Source organism: Dermacentor variabilis, chromosome 6, assembly GCF_050947875.1.
Source record: "Dermacentor variabilis isolate Ectoservices chromosome 6, ASM5094787v1, whole genome shotgun sequence".
NCBI lineage: Eukaryota > Metazoa > Arthropoda > Arachnida > Ixodida > Ixodidae > Dermacentor > Dermacentor variabilis.
The window spans coordinates 80,716,283-80,734,467 of record NC_134573.1 but is presented as its reverse complement, the minus strand read 5'-3'; the positions used below and the strand labels follow the sequence as shown (position 1 = coordinate 80,734,467).

Below are 18,185 nucleotides of genomic sequence, written 5' to 3'. Positions count from 1 at the left end.
CTATAAGAAAGCACATTAGTTAATTTTCGTTGCAAAGAATGCAAGAGCACAACAGTAAGGGATGCACAGAAATACAATGTAAGAACCGCATAAAACATACATGTCATATGGAGATGGACATTGGATTTTGTCCACCAAATTACTTGCTCCACTATCAAGAACGCAGAAAAAATAAGATTCACCGACGAATCATGATTATCGCCATCATGATCATCATCAACATCACCATCATCGTCATCATCAGCCTATTTTATGTCCGCTGCAGGACGAAGACCTCTCCCTGCAATCTCCAATTACCCCTTTCCTGCGCCAACGGATTCTAACTAGCACCCGCAAATTTCCTAATTGCGTCACACCACTTAGTCTTCTGCCTTCCTCTATTCCGCTTCCCTTCTCTTGGTACCCATTCTGTCACCCTAATGGTCCTCCTATAACTAGATACGAGGTCAGAAGGGCCTTGCAAGAAATGAAACGGGTAAAAGCGGCAGGGGAAGATGGAATAACACTCGATTTAATCAAATGTGGAGGATACATATTGAAAGAAAAACTGGCGGCTCTCTACACGAAGTGCCTATCGACTGCAAGGGTTCGAGAAAACTGGAAGAATGCTAACGTTATACCATCTGCAAAAATGGAGACGTTAAATAACAAAAATTTTAGACCCATTAGCATATTCCCAGTATTATACAAAATATTTGCCAAAATAATCTCCAATAGAATAAGGGCAACACGGGATTTTGTGAACAAAGAGAGCAGGCTGGCTTCAGGAAGCGATACTCTACAATGGATCACATCCGCGTCATTAATCAGGTTATCAAGAAATCGGCAGAATAGAATAAGCCTCTCTATATGGCTTTCATAGATTACGAAAAAGCATTTGATTCACTAGAGATACCAGCAGTCACAGAGGCATTTCGTAATCAAGGAGTACAGAGCGCTTACGTAAATACCCTGGAAAATATCTACAGTGATTCCACAGCCACCTTAATTCTGCACAAGAAAAGCATAAAGATACCAATAAATAAAGGTGTCAGACAAGTAAGCACAATCTCTCCAATACTATTCAATGCGTGCATGGAAGAAGTATGCAAGCTATTAAACTGGGAAACATTAGGAGTAAGGATTGACGGCGAATACCTCAGCATCCTTCGGTTCGCCGCTGACGTTGTTCTATTCAGCAACACTGCAGACGAGTTACAAAAAATGATTGAGGACCTTAACAGGGAGAGTGTAAGACTGGTGTTGAATATTAATATGCAGAAGACAAAGATAATGATGAATAACCGGGCAAGGAAACTAGAGTTCAGGATCGCAAGTCAGCCTCTAGAGTCTGTGAAGGAGTATTATATAAAATATTTACCAAAATAATCTCTAATAGAATAAGGGCACCACTGGACTTTAGTCAGCCAAGGAAACAGACTCGCTTCAAGAAGGGATACTCTACAATAGACCCAATCCATGTCATTAATCAGGTTATCTAGACATCTGCAGAGTACAATAAGCTACTCTATGTGGCTTTCATAGATTACGAAAAAGCATTTGACTGAGTAGAGATACCAGCAGTCATGGAGGCATTGTCACCGACGATTACAATACTCCCTAATGCGAAATTTGAGCGTAGCTCTATACGTGTTTTAATTTCGCGTGTCAACATTTTGTACTATGATTATATAGATAAACGATTTATACGTATTAGAAAGTTGACGCTGTGAGTAGCGTTGATGGCGCGGACAATCATTCTCGCACGGCACACTGCAAACGGAGTGTTTGGATCCGGCTGCTGGTACGATCTGTTGGGAACTCGGCGCTGACGCCCGTGGTTGTACCTGGGTCGCAAGCCCCAAGGGTAGCGTTGGCCTGGCGGCCTGGGGTACAACTCGAAGCATCCGAAGGTCCCGGCAAAGCATGAGTCGACTGGTAACAACGAAACAACTTGTTTATTTTAACATCGCAAAGAGTTGGCGGTCAGGTTGACCGAAGTAGAGAGACGGGAGAGCACTTCACTCAACAGAAGAAATCGGAGCCCTCCTTTTGGCGTCCGGGGGCAGCTGTTTTTATACTCTCGCAGTTGAGGGCAAGAAGGAACCCCTCAAAAGACGAGCACGTGAATGTACAATGGGCTAATGGTGACGCACACTGTCGTAGCGATGCCGTAGCACCATGTCGAGCACGATCTCGTAGCACCCTGTCGTGGCGCTGCCGGTCGGACACAATGACTGTAATGAGAGGATGGTCCCTGCTTTGGCATCGCCTGTTTCGGGCACAATGACTGGAACGAGATCCCTGCTTTGGCATCGCCTGTTTCGGGCCCAATACCTGGAATGAGATCCCTGCTTTGGCATCGCCTGTTTCGGGCATAATGACTGGAACGAGATCCCTGCTTTGGCATCGCCTGTTTCGGGCCCAATAACTGGAATGAGATCCCTGCTTTGGCATCGCCTGTTTCGGGCACAATGACTGGAATGCGAGGATGATCCCTAGGCGGTCGCACCGTCGCAGTCGCGCCTGGAAACACCTGGCGATGAGTGTTGCGGCGACGACGATCGGGCCAAAATGTCCGCCGCCCCGCCGCAGTCGCGCCGGCAAAACCACGTGTCGCAGGCGAAACGCAACAGACCGCCCCGCCGGGGGAAGGAGATCCCGATGGACAGGGGACTGCATCCGCTGTCCGGAGGGATGTCGCTCGATGATGCTCATAACCGAAGTCGGGCGTCCCTCGACGTTTCTTGAGCGCAGCGCACAGAGAAGGCCTCGTTCTCTTGTTCAGGTTCGCACGGGACACTGCAAAGTGACTTCGGGAGAGCTCACATTTTTGTTCTCGTTCCCGGCAAGCGTTAGAACCACGCTGAAACTCAACCGCTCAGTCAGCAAGCACGGCACAACCCTCACTAAGCCCTGCCAGGCTCTTTCCCCTTTTTATACCACTGCCTAGTTCCTTACAGTAGTCTAGCATCACTCAGAACGCGTCCACAAATTGAAAAATTGCACTAGAAAGCATATCATCACTTTGAAACACTGAACAAAAGCAATATGTTAAAAAAAAATCCTGCCTCAGGAAGAAAAACATCAGTAACAAACAATTTTGAGGCTGATTCCTACGTTAGGGGCTTCGACTTAAGCCATCGGCGTTACCGTTGAGACTCCCCTTTTTGTAACGCACCTCAAAGGAATATTGTTGTAAAGCGAGGCTCCAGCGCAGGAGGCGGCCATTTTTGGGAGAGATGGTCTGCAGCCATTGGAGAGGGCAGTGATCCGTCTCAATGATAAACCTCGAGCCGGCTAGATAGCATGACAATTTCTGAACGGCCCACACGAGACATGCACACTCTTTCTCGGTGGCGCTATACGCCTGCTCACGACTGGTCAGCTTACGACTAGCATACAGGACGGGGTGTTCTACTTCTCCATTTTCCCGTTGGCACAGTACAACGCCCATGCCTCGCTCACTAGCATCGCACTGAACAATGAACCCTTTTGTATAGTCTGGCGATCGTAGCACAGGCTGGCTTGTTAGGGCACTCTTTAGGGCGCTAAAAGCTCTTTCCTTGGTCTCGTCCCAGACGACTGTTTGAGGCTCTGTCTTTCTTAGAGCATCCGTCAGGGGAGCCGCGATATCAGAGTACCTAGGGATGTACCTCTGATAGTAGCCGGCGACACCCAAGAACGACCGAATATCGGTCTTGGTGCGCGGTTGCGGAAAGTCTCGCACAGCGGCCACTTTTATTTCAGAGGGGCGGCGACGACCCTGACCAATCACGTGACCGAGGTAGACAACCTCGGCCTGTGCTAACTGGCACTTAGGAGCCTTGACTGTCAAGCCCGCTTCGCGCAGGCGGGTTAGCACTGCCCGCAAGTGTGTCATATGCTCAGACCAGGATGCGGAGAATATCGCTACGTCGTCTAGATACGGTAAAGCGAATTCTTGCTGTCCCCGCAACACTTTATCCATGAGACTTGAAAAACAGTATGGCGCGTTCTTCAAACCAAAACTCAACACTTTAGGACGGAATGTTCCCATTGGTGAAATGAACGCCGCATACCTACTAGCCTCTTCTGTAAGTGGAACCTGCCAATAACCCCTGACAAGATCTAGGGTGGAAATAAACTGAGCGCTACTAACTTTCTCAAGGCGCTCCTCGATGTTAGGGATCGGATAAATTTGATCCTTAGTGATGGAATTAAGCCTGCGGTAGTCGACGCAAGGACGAGGTTCCTTGCCCGGTACCTCAACTAAAATCAAAGGGGAGGTATAATCACTCTCACCTGCCTCAATAACACCGAGCTGTAGCATTTTCTTTACCTCAGCCTCCATAATATCGCTCTGGCGGGGTGACACCCGATACGCCTTGGATCGTACTGGCTCTGGGGAGGTAAGTTCTATATCATGAGTAAGTACAGAAGTCCTACCAGGCCTCTCAGAGAACAGACCTTGAAACTCTTGTAATAGCTGGTGTAGTTCGGTTTTCTGCTCAGGCGACAGCGGTGCTTTACTGATAAGGTCACTAATGACTTGACCGGTGTCTTCCCTGTTCGTCACTGAGCCTAGTCCCGGAAGCTCGACCGGAAGCTCTTCAGGAACGTTTACCATCATGCACACCACTGCTTCCCTTTGTCTATAAGGTTTGAGCAGATTACAGTGGTAAACTTGCTGTGCTTTCCGCTTTCCTGGCAGACTTACCACGTAGTTAACGTCCGACAGTTTCTGAACAATTCGTGCTGGGCCCTCCCACTGCACGTCTAGTTTGTTGTTTAGCGATGTGCGCAATATCATGACCTCATCGCCAACCTCAAAACGACGGGCCCTGGCTGTCCGATCATAATAAACCTTGGCCCTCTGCTGGGCCTTTGTCATTGCTTCACCTGACAACTCCTGTGCCCTTCTTAAGCGTTCGAGGAGCTTAAGTACGTACTCCACCACGACTGGGTCGTCGCCCCTACCTTCCCATGATTCTCGAAGCATGCGAAGCGGAGATCGAAGCGAGCGACCGTACACCAGTTCAGCTGGCGAAAACCCCGTAGCCGCATGCGGCGCGGTCCTTAAAGCAAACATCACCCCAGGCAGACACAGCTCCCAGTCAGTTCGATGTTCAAAACACAACGCTCTCAACACGCGCTTCATGACGGAGTGGAGCTTCTCAACGGAATTCGACTGTGGGTGGTACACTGAGCTGTGTAACAGCTTTACCCCACACCTTTCGAGAAAAGTTGTCGTCAAAGCGCTAGTAAACACTGTGCCCTGATCTGATTGGATTTCCGCAGGGAAACCAACTCGCGCAAATATGGACAGTAGTGCATTAACTATCTCAACTGAGCTGAGTTCTTTAAGCGGCACTGCTTCAGGGAACTTTGTCGCTGGGCAGATCACAGTCAAAATGTGTCTGTACCCCGTGGCTGTTACCGGCAGAGGTCCCACAGTATCAATAACGAGCCGTCTAAAAGGCTCCGTTATGATAGGTACCAATTTCAACGGCGCCCTCGATTTGTCCCCTGGTTTGCCCACCCGCTGACAAGTGTCACATGTCCTCACGAAATGGTCTGCGTCCCGAAAACACCCTGGCCAATAGTACTCTTGCAAGAGACGGTCCTTAGTTTTCTTAACTCCTAGGTGTCCGGACCACGAACCCCCATGTGACAAGCGCAACAGATCCTGACGATAGCATTGAGGCACGATCAGCTGATCGAACTCCACTCCTCTTCGGTCTAGATACTTCCGGTACAGGACTCCACCTCTTTCCACAAAACGCGCAGTTTTCCTGGCGATACCTTCTTTGACATTGCAGCGCACGTTTTCCAGGCTGCCATCCTTTTTTTGCTCGGCTATCAAAGCCGACCGGCTGACTCTTAGCAACCTATCAAGTCCGTCTGACGTAGGCGCGATGAGCAAATCTGTAGATAGCTCTTCTAACTTTCCCGTGTCGGGCGGTTCCTCTCCAGTATCTGGCGCCTTCAACGCTACAGACTCAATTTTATTCAGTTCGGGCGTGCTCTGAATATCAGCTTGCTGCGCCTCTGACCCTTTTTCGTTGTTTGATAACGTCGGCCCCGCAACTACCGCCTTTGCAGCGAGCTCCCGAACCTTCGATCTGGTTAAGGCCTGAACACTAGCTTCACCAAACAAAAGCCCCTTCTCGCGCAGGAGGTGATCGGACCTGTTTGAAAATAGGTACGGGTACTGGGGTGGCAGCATAGATGACACTGCCGCCTCCGTCTCAAGCGCTCCGAAAGGTCCTTCAATAAGCACCTTTGCTACCGGCAGACACACGCTATGAGCTTCCACGGCTTGCTTGATCCATGCGCACTCGCCCGTGAACATATGGGGTTCTACATAAGACGGGTGAACTACATCCATCGTAGCTGCGGAATCGCGAAGCACTCGGCACTCTTTCCCGTTGACGAGGAGGTCTCGCATGTAAGGCTCGAGAAGCTTCATGTTCTCGTCAGTGCTGCCTATTGAAAAAAACACAACTTTTGGTGTTGTTTCCGGACACTGCGCCGAAAAGTGACCCGGCTTCTGGCACGTATAACAAACGCGCGCTTGCCTCATCTCGAACCGCTTTCTGCGTTTGGCTGCCGCCGTCTCTTTACGTTTGGTCGGACTGCTTTCGCTCGCATCCGCACTACGCGTGTCCCCCTTTAATCTCATGGGTGTGAACCTCGGCCTCTCAAACTTCGAGCCAAATTCACCCTTTTGACCGTCCTTAGCTCCGCGAGCCCGACGCGTCACAAACTCCTCGGCTAGCTCAGCGGCTCTAGCCACCGTACTCACGTCTGGCCTATCCAAGACCCAGTATCGCACGTTCTCCGGTAACCGATTATAAAACTGTTCTAGCCCGAAACACTGCAGAACTTTATCGTGGTCACCAAACGCTTTCTCTTCTTTGAGCCACTCCTGCATGTTCGACATAAGCCTATACGCAAACTCTGTATATGACTCACTTCTGCCTTTCTCATTTTCCCGAAACTTCCGACGGAACGCCTCCGCAGACAGCCGGTACTTTTTTAGCAGACTCGATTTTACTTTGTCGAAATCCTCTGCTTCCTCTCTATCCAAGCGAGCGACTACGTCGGCCGCCTCGCCGGGTAACAAAGTGAGCAAGCGCTGTGGCCACGTTTCCCGAGAGAACCCCTGCTTCTCGCACGTTCGCTCAAAGTTAACCAGGAACAAACCAATGTCCTCTCCAAGCTTAAACGGCCGCATTAGGTCAGTCATTTTGAACAATACGCGTTCTCCTGCACCGTGTGCCTGACTTCCATTACGAGCGCGTTCCATCTCTATCTCGAGACGCTTCATTTCCAAAGCGTGTTGATGGTCACGCTCTTCTTTTTCTTTCTCTTTTTGTTCTTTAATTTCGCGCTCCTGTCTTTTTGCAGTCTCTCTCTCTTCAATGGTCTCAAGGCATTCCGACAGCTCGTCATCCTCAGCCTCTAACTCAAGAATAGCCTTTATCAGTTCCGGTTTTCTTAGTTTGTCTGAGACATCCAGACCCAACTCTCTTGCAAGCTCCAACAATTTCGGTTTGCGCAACGACTTCAAATCCATGGCTGCTCTGAATGCTGCTTTCTCTACTGCTTACTATTGTCTTGCCGCAAACTAACCCGGCAGCAACGACAACCACAATTACCAGCTCTGTTTCTGACACTAACAGAAAGCCTGGCAAAGCTCAGAAGAAGAAAGTCCCGCACTCACCAAACCTCGCAGGCAGGAATTCCGCGCAGTCGTTCCGCTGCAGGCAACCAGTCGTCACACAGGGCTCGTTGCACTGCTCCCGGATCGTCGTTGAGCTGCTCAGCATACAGTCAACTGCATCTCTTCGCTGCTGGCCTCCGTTGTCGCGATCTCACCGCTGGCAGACAGTTGTTTGAAGTCGTAGGCGATCTCACCGCTGCCAACCAGATGTTTGGATCCGGCTGCTGGTACGATCTGTTGGGAACTCGGCGCTGACGCCCGTGGTTGTACCTGGGTCGCAAGCCCCAAGGGTAGCGTTGGCCTGGCGGCCTGGGGTACAACTCGAAGCATCCGAAGGTCCCGGCAAAGCATGAGTCGACTGGTAACAACGAAACAACTTGTTTATTTTAACATCGCAAAGAGTTGGCGGTCAGGTTGACCGAAGTAGAGAGACGGGAGAGCACTTCACTCAACAGAAGAAATCGGAGCCCTCCTTTTGGCGTCCGGGGGCAGCTGTTTTTATACTCTCGCAGTTGAGGGCAAGAAGGAACCCCTCAAAAGACGAGCACGTGAATGTACAATGGGCTAATGGTGACGCACACTGTCGTAGCGATGCCGTAGCACCATGTCGAGCACGATCTCGTAGCACCCTGTCGTGGCGCTGCCGGTCGGACACAATGACTGTAATGAGAGGATGGTCCCTGCTTTGGCATCGCCTGTTTCGGGCACAATGACTGGAACGAGATCCCTGCTTTGGCATCGCCTGTTTCGGGCCCAATAACTGGAATGAGATCCCTGCTTTGGCATCGCCTGTTTCGGGCATAATGACTGGAACGAGATCCCTGCTTTGGCATCGCCTGTTTCGGGCCCAATAACTGGAATGAGATCCCTGCTTTGGCATCGCCTGTTTCGGGCACAATGACTGGAATGCGAGGATGATCCCTAGGCGGTCGCACCGTCGCAGTCGCGCCTGGAAACACCTGGCGATGAGTGTTGCGGCGACGACGATCGGGCCAAAATGTCCGCCGCCCCGCCGCAGTCGCGCCGGCAAAACCACGTGTCGCAGGCGAAACGCAACAGGAGCGAACTGTGGCGCGACTGCCTCGCCAATTCGGAGATCTCGAGAGGCAGCGCGTGGGTTACGCGCGGGCGCTATTCACAGCAGCTGCCATGGAGAGACCTACGCTCATGCAGCTTTCTGTTTACAAAGAGATGAAGCTCGCTACTATGGTGCCATATCGTAGCCATCGTCGCCGCACAGCCCGTCTTGCGCGGCACTAAGCTTTTCTTCTCAAGCTTTCGTTCCACCAGCGACTGGAGCGGCCCTTTGTCGCATGGAAATCGTGCCCCCAGCGTATGCGGCGACAGCGCCCCAGAGAGCGTCACATCGAGCCTTACTCGTAGCCGCTCGTGGTCGCCTCTTGCAGCAGCAGTGACCACCGTACCACGCGTTGGTAACGCGGACTGAAATCAGCAGCTGACGCCGCGGACGAGCGTAGCTCTCCCAACCTCACACCAACCTGCCTCCACCCCCCCCCCCCCCCAACCTCGGAAGCGGCGATGATTTCGCCGACGCAGCTGCGGATGCCGTGATCGCTGGCAATTCAGCGCATGCACAGGCCGTTTCTCCACCACTCTTCCTCCACTTTAAGATTCGTGCTTTTACTGTAGCCTCCTCCTCCAATTTGTTCCTCGCGCTCTCTTCTTTCACTTCCCGCTACGCTCCGCATTCTCTTTTATCTTTCGCTGTGCTTGTTCGCTCGGTTGCGAGGTAGAACGCCGACGCACGCCTACGCACGCCGACACTCAACACAGGAGCGGGTGCCTAAGAGCGGTGCTCTAAAGAAGCAGGCAGACTCAACTGCGGTGGACATCTACGTAAAGCGAAGCATTCTTGGTGTGATTGGCTCATCTACTAGATCTGTGTGTGTGTGTGTGAAGTGCGGCTTTCGAGGTAAAATATTAGTTTTAATGCGTTCCATGTTATGAGAAGAAACCATTTTTATCTTCAGTGAATTATAGACAGGCTGCATATTATATACATGTATCTACGTGTAGTATATCATATATCTGTTATTTGTTTGTGAGTGGTGTACGTCTGCAGTGTTCAGTTGCACTCGAGGTGCTTATGATGCGTCGGTTTCTTCTGGTGCAGCTGCGGATCGAAACGCCCGATGCGCATAAACGTGCTGGCTTTCCCACTAAAAAGGGCGTTCTTTGCCTGTTTGAAATGCTTCATCCAAATGTCAATATTCATACAACTGGACTTGTCTTCATCAGTGCAACAAGACAAGAGTGCCCTTTCCTAGAGTCGGCTTCGGGCGGAGGAATCTCTTGTTAGCCTAGTACTGATAATTTCATCAAGCCTTCATTATTTTCGTGAGCCGCTTGTGTTGTGCGGATTTTTTGCCACTATTAGTCACACATATCTTTATAAAGAAATTATCGACACACGATGGTGCTTCCGAAAGTCTACGAGTAAGCTTTCCGTGAATGTCGTGGCCTTTCACTACTACGGCTTATTTGATGCGATGAGCGGCCAACGGCTGAACACTGGTGATGGGATTTTTTTTTTTAATCTGAAGTACCAACACCAGTTGCTATCCAAGAACGCTTTAATCATGCTTTGAGAGTTGGTTGTCTGTGGCACTGGTGTTGCCACTACGTGTTATGGGTGGCGCTCCCCTAATCACCGTACCTTAACCGTATGCGGGGGCCAGCTGATACATTTAGTGCCAATTCTTCAAGGACCATCACAAGCTCACAAGCTCACAGCTCACACAAGGACAAGCTCACAGAATGTGAGCATCATCCGGGAAGCCGCCACATGCCATGCAAACAGGTTTACCAGGCGAAGCTTGTATGTAGTGTTGGAAGTGTGAGGACAGGAGAGAGTGCGTCTGCTCACGCCTCCCTAGTACCACCTCTCTTTGCTTCATGAGTGTGACTGATTGTAGGTACATCATGGAGTCGCTTCGTAAATCATCAAGTATCTCGCACCTTCCAGCCCTCGCGAAGGCGTGTTGCTCATTCATATTCAGTGGATCCGCCCACCACAGAGGAGGGCACGGGAGATCTGCGCGGGATGTGGCATGTGCGACTTCGTTCCCTCTGAACCCTGTGTGGCTCGGGATCCACTGAACTCGCACTCTAATGTTAGGGTGTGCGTCGACGTGCGTGGTTAATGCTGAATGTAGTGCCGCGAAATGTTTATGGCTGGAAGTGCCCTGCTTGCAGCCTTGCTATCTGTTCGAATGAGCAGATTTCATTCGTGTGGATTTGGCATGACCGCGGCTTCCACGACTGCTGTAAGTTCCGCTTGATTTGTGATGTAATGTTGCAGTGTAGGCCTCATTATATATGTGTAGAGTCGGTTGTCACCCCTGTGCAGAAGCCTTGAATATTTAGGATCCAGTCCTCGGTGTCGTCCCTGAGGCATAGTGCTCGTATTTGTCGTCTTTCCGGTTGTGTTTAGAACGCTCCCCTTACGACCGTGCGGTACTGGTACTTGTGGTACCTTGCCTTCGGTGGTACCACCGGTATCACCGGAGCGCACTATGGGGCCGTTCCGCCATGTGATTTTTCTTACTAAGATATCTTTTGACTGCACCATCTTTGGTATCGCCTTCCGAAAGCAGTTGGGCACAAAGAAAACGCGGTTAGTTTCAAAGGAAAGCTTGGCCCTTTGAAATAAATTTCAAGCCTGTACCGCGCCGAAAGTACCACAGGGGGCAATGACAGGCGAAGGATGTTACACAGCGTAACGCCGTGGTGTCTCTTCCTTCACTGTCCATATCCCCTAGAGTACTGGTATCACACAACGTCTAACCAGGAATACGTCACTCGTGCCCTTCTCACAGGTGTTCGGTCGGTCCAAACCTCTCTGGGCGATTCCGGTGTTGACCAGTCTTGGTGACGGTACCCGCTTCCCCACGAAGCTCCACCCCGACCCAAACAACCTGCAGCTTCCACTGGTCCGCGCAGTGAAAGATGCCCCTGCTGCCACACCGGGGAGCTCGTGTGCAGGTTTGCGCATTTGGAGTGCCAAATTGGACGGATTAGTGTGCATGCTGCTTCAAAAGACGAGTAACACCGCAAGACACAGGTTGTACAAATGGAAGGACAGCGCTTAATTCGTCTCCATTTGTACGTCATCTGTCTTGCGCTGTCACTCGTTTTTTTTTTTGCGCATTTAGATTACTGAGCATCGCAGTTCCCCAAGCGACGTAAAGCAAGTGGATGAGGTATAGCTATATGGGCTTGTTGGTAATGCATCTTCTATGTTGTTATAGTGCAGTCAGAATGATGGATACACAGAAAGTACCATTCGATAACACACAGCGCTGTGCTGTTGTCTAACGTACATTTATGTGCTTCTGTCGTTTTGTCTGCGCAATAATAATAAAGAAGCAAGGCAAGCGTTGCTAGGCTTGCTTTCTACGCGTTGTTTTCATACAGAAAGTAAGTACACCAACGATAGTACGCAGCTAGATGCAGAAGGTGCACGTGAGCACTACGTGAGGTGCATATATGTTGATAGTGAGATGCGTTACACCTGGCTTTTGTCGATTAAGCGTGCAGTTCCCTTAGTCAAGCCAACGTCTAGTGAGTGCGCCATTTGCCTTCGACTGAAGACGATATCCTCTAATGTATGCTTACGCGTCAAATGAACCAGTGTTATATGCCACACAAATACTGCCATATAAGTATTTAAATAATACTGGAAAAACAGAACCATAAAACGCAGCACTGCACTTATACCGCTACCGTCAGCACTTTTACATCGCCGCAAACGGCCTCTGGCCTCTAATGTGCTCATGCTATTCGATGCGCTACATAAACCATCCGCACCGGTGTCATATTTTTCGGCAATTAGTAGTACAGATAGGTCATTAACGTTGTGACAAAGCGTTGCGAGTTAAAACATACGTATACGCATAAAACAGTTATCTCGGGGCAGCTCAGCCTAGAAAGTAAACGCTAAAAGCGTAACCACTCTTAAAAACGTTATGTTGCCCTCGGAGAGCAAGATCACGAACATCAAGTTATTTTTAATTTTGACTATGTAACAATATTATGTAACAATATACCCGCCGTGGTTGCTCAGTGGCTATGGTGTTGGGCTGCTGAGCACGAGGTCGCGGGATAGAATCCCGGCCACGGCGGCCGCATTTCGATGGGGGCGAAATGCGAAAACACCTGTGTGCTTAGATTTAGGTGCACGTTAAAGAACCCCAGGTGGTCAAAATTTCCGGAGTCCTCCACTACGGCGTGCCTCATAATCAGAAAGTGGTTTTTAGCACGTAAAAACCCATATATTATATATATATATATATATATATATATATATATATATATATATATATATATATATATATATATATATATATGTAACAATATTATGCAACGTGCTCCATCTGTCGGTATTCAGGTGCTGCACAGTCTGCGTTAGTGTGTGTTGGTGTAGACACACCCGTGCGTTATTCAAGAGTACCGATAAATAACCGCATGGCGCGTGATTAGCTACTGGTGGTGGACGCATTTGAAAGAGTATTGAGTTTCTTTTTTCGTCATCTCATACTAAGCACCGAGTGTCTGCGCAAAATCATGGCTTTTCCCTCTACTGAGAGATTTATGTTATAGCCCTGTCACACGGGGAGATGTAATGTCATTCGAATCGAATGGCATTCCATGCATTGAATACCATTCGGTCTCTTGCGGTGCTACACAGTAAAATATAATGGCATTCGCAAATGAAAGCTATGACGATCTGGATCGAAATTTGTGAAATTCGAAGAAATTTTGTGCCTATAAAGCGCGTTTAGGAACTTTTTCGAGTACTTTTAAAACGGATGAAAACTTTTTGACGCCAATTATTCACAACTAAAAGCACTTCGATCAGCGCATCCAATATGGCTGACCTCCGCGACAGACTCCTGATGCAAAGAGTAATAGCGCTTGAGCGCAGCCCGTGGTGAAAATGTCAGCGCGGCGAAAATAATTATTCCTTTTTAAAAGTCTATAAAAATATCTTGACATTGCTGATGCACGCATTATTTTTTCGCGTTGCGTGTCGCTGTTGTCTGTCTAGGGTCAAGAGTGCACATTCGGTTCGAAATCAAATGCGAATGACTCCCCCTAACTCATTCGATGGCAAATGTCATTCCATTCGAATGCCATTAAATTTTCCCGTGTAAATCGCGATTAGTGGGATTATATGCGAATGCCATTCGATTCGAGTGACAATAAATCTTCCCGTGGGACAGGGATATTAATCGAAACCAATATAAAACAAAATCAGAAAAAAAGCAACAAGAAATCTCACCGATATTCGGCAATACATTTTCACTATTATTTCCGTCAGTGCGGTGGATACCATAGATGCTCGAGTAGCCGTCGCCATCCGTTCAATAACTAAATAATATTGTCGAATAAAGTTTCTTATTACTGGTTTTAACACCATCGTGTTGATGGCATTATTGAAGCAGGGCGCTACGGGATGCAACAGCAATTCACGCGTTTCTAAAAGTACCATCTGTTCAGATATTCGTCGGCGAAGGGAGCACGAAGAGCTGTGGAAGCAATGCTAAGTGACGCTTGCTGCCTTGTTTTATTTATTCGCTCCCCCCTTGCACGCATGCCTCTGGTCTTCCTAACTCCCGAAGCTGCGCATGTGACTTCACTTGCGGTACAAGCGCCTGCTTCAGAATCGGAGCAAAAAAAAGTGAATTCCTTATACGTGTATTTAAGCAATGGAGGACGTTTTACAGAAAAGCTGCATATGGCTAGCCGATTCGCCTGTCCGTCCGTCTGTCACCTGTGCGCCGAAAAATCATCCGATGCAACCTCACGCGCATGCGCAAAAAAAAAAAACGGAGTAGGAGAGGCGAGTGATTGGCTACGCCAGTAGTTACATCGTTGCGCTCCGTGGCTGCCAAGCGCGCTCACAACAGTTTCTCTCCAGCTGCGAAAAGGATAGGCCATACGTCATACGTACTTCTGAGGAGCAGGCAGCATCTCGAAGAGCAACGCCGCGAGCAGAGCCGTGAACGAACTCGTCTACGCCGTGCCGGTGCTGCAGCCGAGAACAAGCAACAACTGCGTGCCGAGGATGCGGCAGCCTACCAAGCCGTCGTTTAATGAACCGCCGGAACTAATCAACTGATTCCGTCTGTACGGGGCGCTTGGGCAGCGATTTTTTTTTATTGTCTAACTTGCTTTATGTCCTCCTGCGCCGCCCCGCTGCGACAATGTCATTGCAACGTGTGCCCCTAAAACTTGTAACTGAAAATTTCCTTAACAAATTTGAGTGAACTAGCAGAAAGACTGCAACGGCTATTCGCCGTGTGAGCTAGGCTGCAGAGTCAAGTACTGCTGTAAACATCCTGGCATTGGTTAAATGGTACGTTAAAAAAATTATATTTGCATTAAAATGGATCACATGGCATACACCGCTGACTGACCTCAATGTGAACTGCATTTTATAGCATTCACTCAACAATGCCCTCTGGCACTGTTTCAATTCGTTACGTCTCATTCTGATAGATTTTCATATTACTCAGTCGCAGAGCTTCGCCTGCAAGTCTCGTCGCGATCATGCACTTCGCTTGCGCCACGTTTGTGCGGTTGAATTATTCACAGAATAGCCCGTCAACGTACGTTATTCTTATGTCCCTATCAATGTTTTCAACCGTAAGGCGAGCTGATCCGTGTACCTAAGAAATGGCGCTTCAGACCTCTTTGCTTCAAGAATATGCACTTTCGTGTCCTTGTCAAACTTTGGTGGTTGGTAATGCTCGTCTTTCTGCGCGCAGTCATACCGCCACGTCTGGCACTGGTTCCTGCCGCTGTTCCGGCAACCATGGTACCCAGAAGTGGATTCCCCCAGCCCCCGCTGCCCGTGAGAGGCCCCTCGCTGGTCGGCCCCTCGCTAGTCGGCCCCTCGCTAGTTGGCCCTACGCATCCACTCCCCAAGTTCGCCAACTACCCCCGAATGACCCCGCAACAGCCAAGCACTACTGCCGCACCCCAAAAGGTGGACCAAACACCGGCTGAGCCGAAATGAAGAAACGTTTTTATTTTATTATCATTTCTTATATGCACATGACATTACAGGGATTCACTATTCGAAGGTTTTATTCGATACAATGCAACTTCTGAAGAATAACAAAAAAGGCAATACTATTGCTTGTCGCTGGCATTTCTTCGGAGGTGCGACACTGAAAGTATAAGCGAATACTGGTTAAGCGAGGGTAATTGCGCATCACACACACTCGCTTAAACTCTCGACGTATCGCCTTCGAATTGTCTATAGACAGTTTTCAAGCAAACATAATTCCGTATTTTTCATTATCGTCTATTACAAAAAAAATAACATAGCAGCCAGATGGCCATTGGTGGCAATGACCTACCCGTAATTACGCTCATCGTCAGTGCGTACGTAAATTACGGTTATAATTACTGCGAATGGTTCTGCGGGTTATCGGGTTCTCTTTAGTAACGTAACATATTCAGCGCTTTTGACGTACGTATTTATTACGTGATTACGTGGCGAAGGGAGCGCCTCCTTGCCCTCGCCTCATGCCATTCTTCTTTATTTTCCTCACCACATCTATGTATAATTGATTACTCATTTTATTTTATTTTGAATAAATTCACAATTTGTCTTGTTAACGCCTGTCCGTCGTACATGCTCTTCTTTTAGTTCGCGTCTTTGTAGCGCTCTTGTCTTGAAGCTTGTAAACGTTAACGTAATAAAACAATGTTTAATTGCCATAGTTATTATATAGGAACTCCACGCAAATTTTCTGTCGTCGTCGCCGTGAGGTACCGTACACACATACACACCCACACACACACACACACACACACACACACACACACACACACACACACACACACACACACACACACACACACACATATATATATATATATATATATATATATATATATATATATATATATATGTGTGTGTGTGTGTGTGTGTGTATATATATATATATATGTGTGTGTGTGTGTGTGTGTGTGTGTGTGTGTGTCATGTCATGTCATGTTGTATACACTGTAGAAAATTTGCATCGCTATACGGAGGAATTGCAGGTAAAAATACCGAAAGTATGTCACATTTCAACAATACGGCAAAATCTTCAGTTAATATATGGAAAGTACTCCCTGTTTAAGCGTTGCGGACATTTCACTGTAATAATACAGTGGCTACACTGTTCTGTACGAAACAGACACAATTACGTATTTTTGTTATGCGAACTTCCGTATTTTTGCGAGGAAAGCTGTACACACTGCAAGTCTGAATGAGCTCTTGTACTCACAAAGTTTCATTCAACAATATTTTAATGAACATGCAAACTGTACGAATTATGAAGGTGCGTACAAAATGTGAGCTTTCTTTCTTTAGGTCGCCGTTTGCCGCGCATACGGGCCTTGTATAACGCTGATCTACGCGCAATTATTTGCAATGTTTTCAAATTACGCGCTTTGCAGTTAATAGTACAGCATATATGTTCAAGTGAAGGAATAGCTATGGGCATACGTACCAATGCAAGCAAACTTTCATCACTCAGGTGCTGGTGCACTGGGAATAATATTGGTGCTCTATGCCAAGAATTGTGCGCACTATAAGTCAGTACTGAAAGAAAGGGAGTGGTATAATCACCGTAACTGCGTTTACATTTAGCGACAAATGGTCTCGACGTGAACTGCCGGCCAATAGATGCAAGTACAATGGCTGGATGAAATTTTCCAATGCGGGCAGCATGTACCCAAGAGTTAAAGGGCTTTGCTTAACTGTAATGTAGTTGGTTTAACTCATTACCATAATTCTAGAATATCTTGTCTCTGTCAATAACTGTCCACTCATTGACACACAACGATTTCGTATAGTGTGCACTGTTCATGTGCTGTCAATTCTTGCTGTAAGATCAAATCGAAACATTTGGCGCTTCATCTTGAAACAAGACCGGTGAGCGCGCATGTTCTTGTACGGCAGAATAAAGATGGCGAACACGCACCGACATGTGTGCAAACTACGGGAAAGTGACTGAATAGGAAGGACCTAGTACCATGTTAGTACTGTGTGTACTGCCAAAAAGAAAAAAAAGAAAAAGGAAAGAAAGAACTCCCAGTGCAAAGTTTGCGTTTTTGAGCCAGCGTGCAACACCATTTGTTCCATGTGCTTTATCCATGGGTAAATGTTATGACATAACTAATTATTTACCCTTTCATTACATGCACCAACCAGCCCAAATTAGCACTGTACTAGAGCTTACTGACGCATCGCCGTGTGCTACTTTGCACTGCATTGCAACACTGGGGCTTGCTATCCCCAGTAGCAAACCGTATGGTTGACCTCCATGCCTTTCTTATTCTTGCATTCTTGATCTCTTTGTATAAAATGCGCTACCTTGTAGGAGAGAAAGCGGTCTCCTCTTTAAGAATTCAAGCATTTGTCAGGCAATTAGTTTCCTGTTGCAGCAACTAGAGCACAAATGAGAGAACGAAA

The 18,185-nt window shown here is 48.1% G+C and overlaps 1 protein-coding gene across 1 annotated transcript in view; it reads left to right on the top strand.

Moving 5' to 3' along the window:
• Nucleotides 1–15,731, top strand: part of LOC142586186 (palmitoyltransferase ZDHHC20-B-like) — a 60,561-nt gene extending 44,830 nt beyond the window's left edge. The window contains exons 4-5 of the mRNA XM_075697439.1: nucleotides 11,527–11,692; nucleotides 15,481–15,731. Of these exons, the coding sequence (XP_075553554.1) occupies nucleotides 11,527–11,692; nucleotides 15,481–15,731 (417 nt within the window). The remainder of the gene's footprint in view (nucleotides 1–11,526; nucleotides 11,693–15,480) is intronic.
• Nucleotides 15,732–18,185: the final 2,454 nt, after the last annotated feature.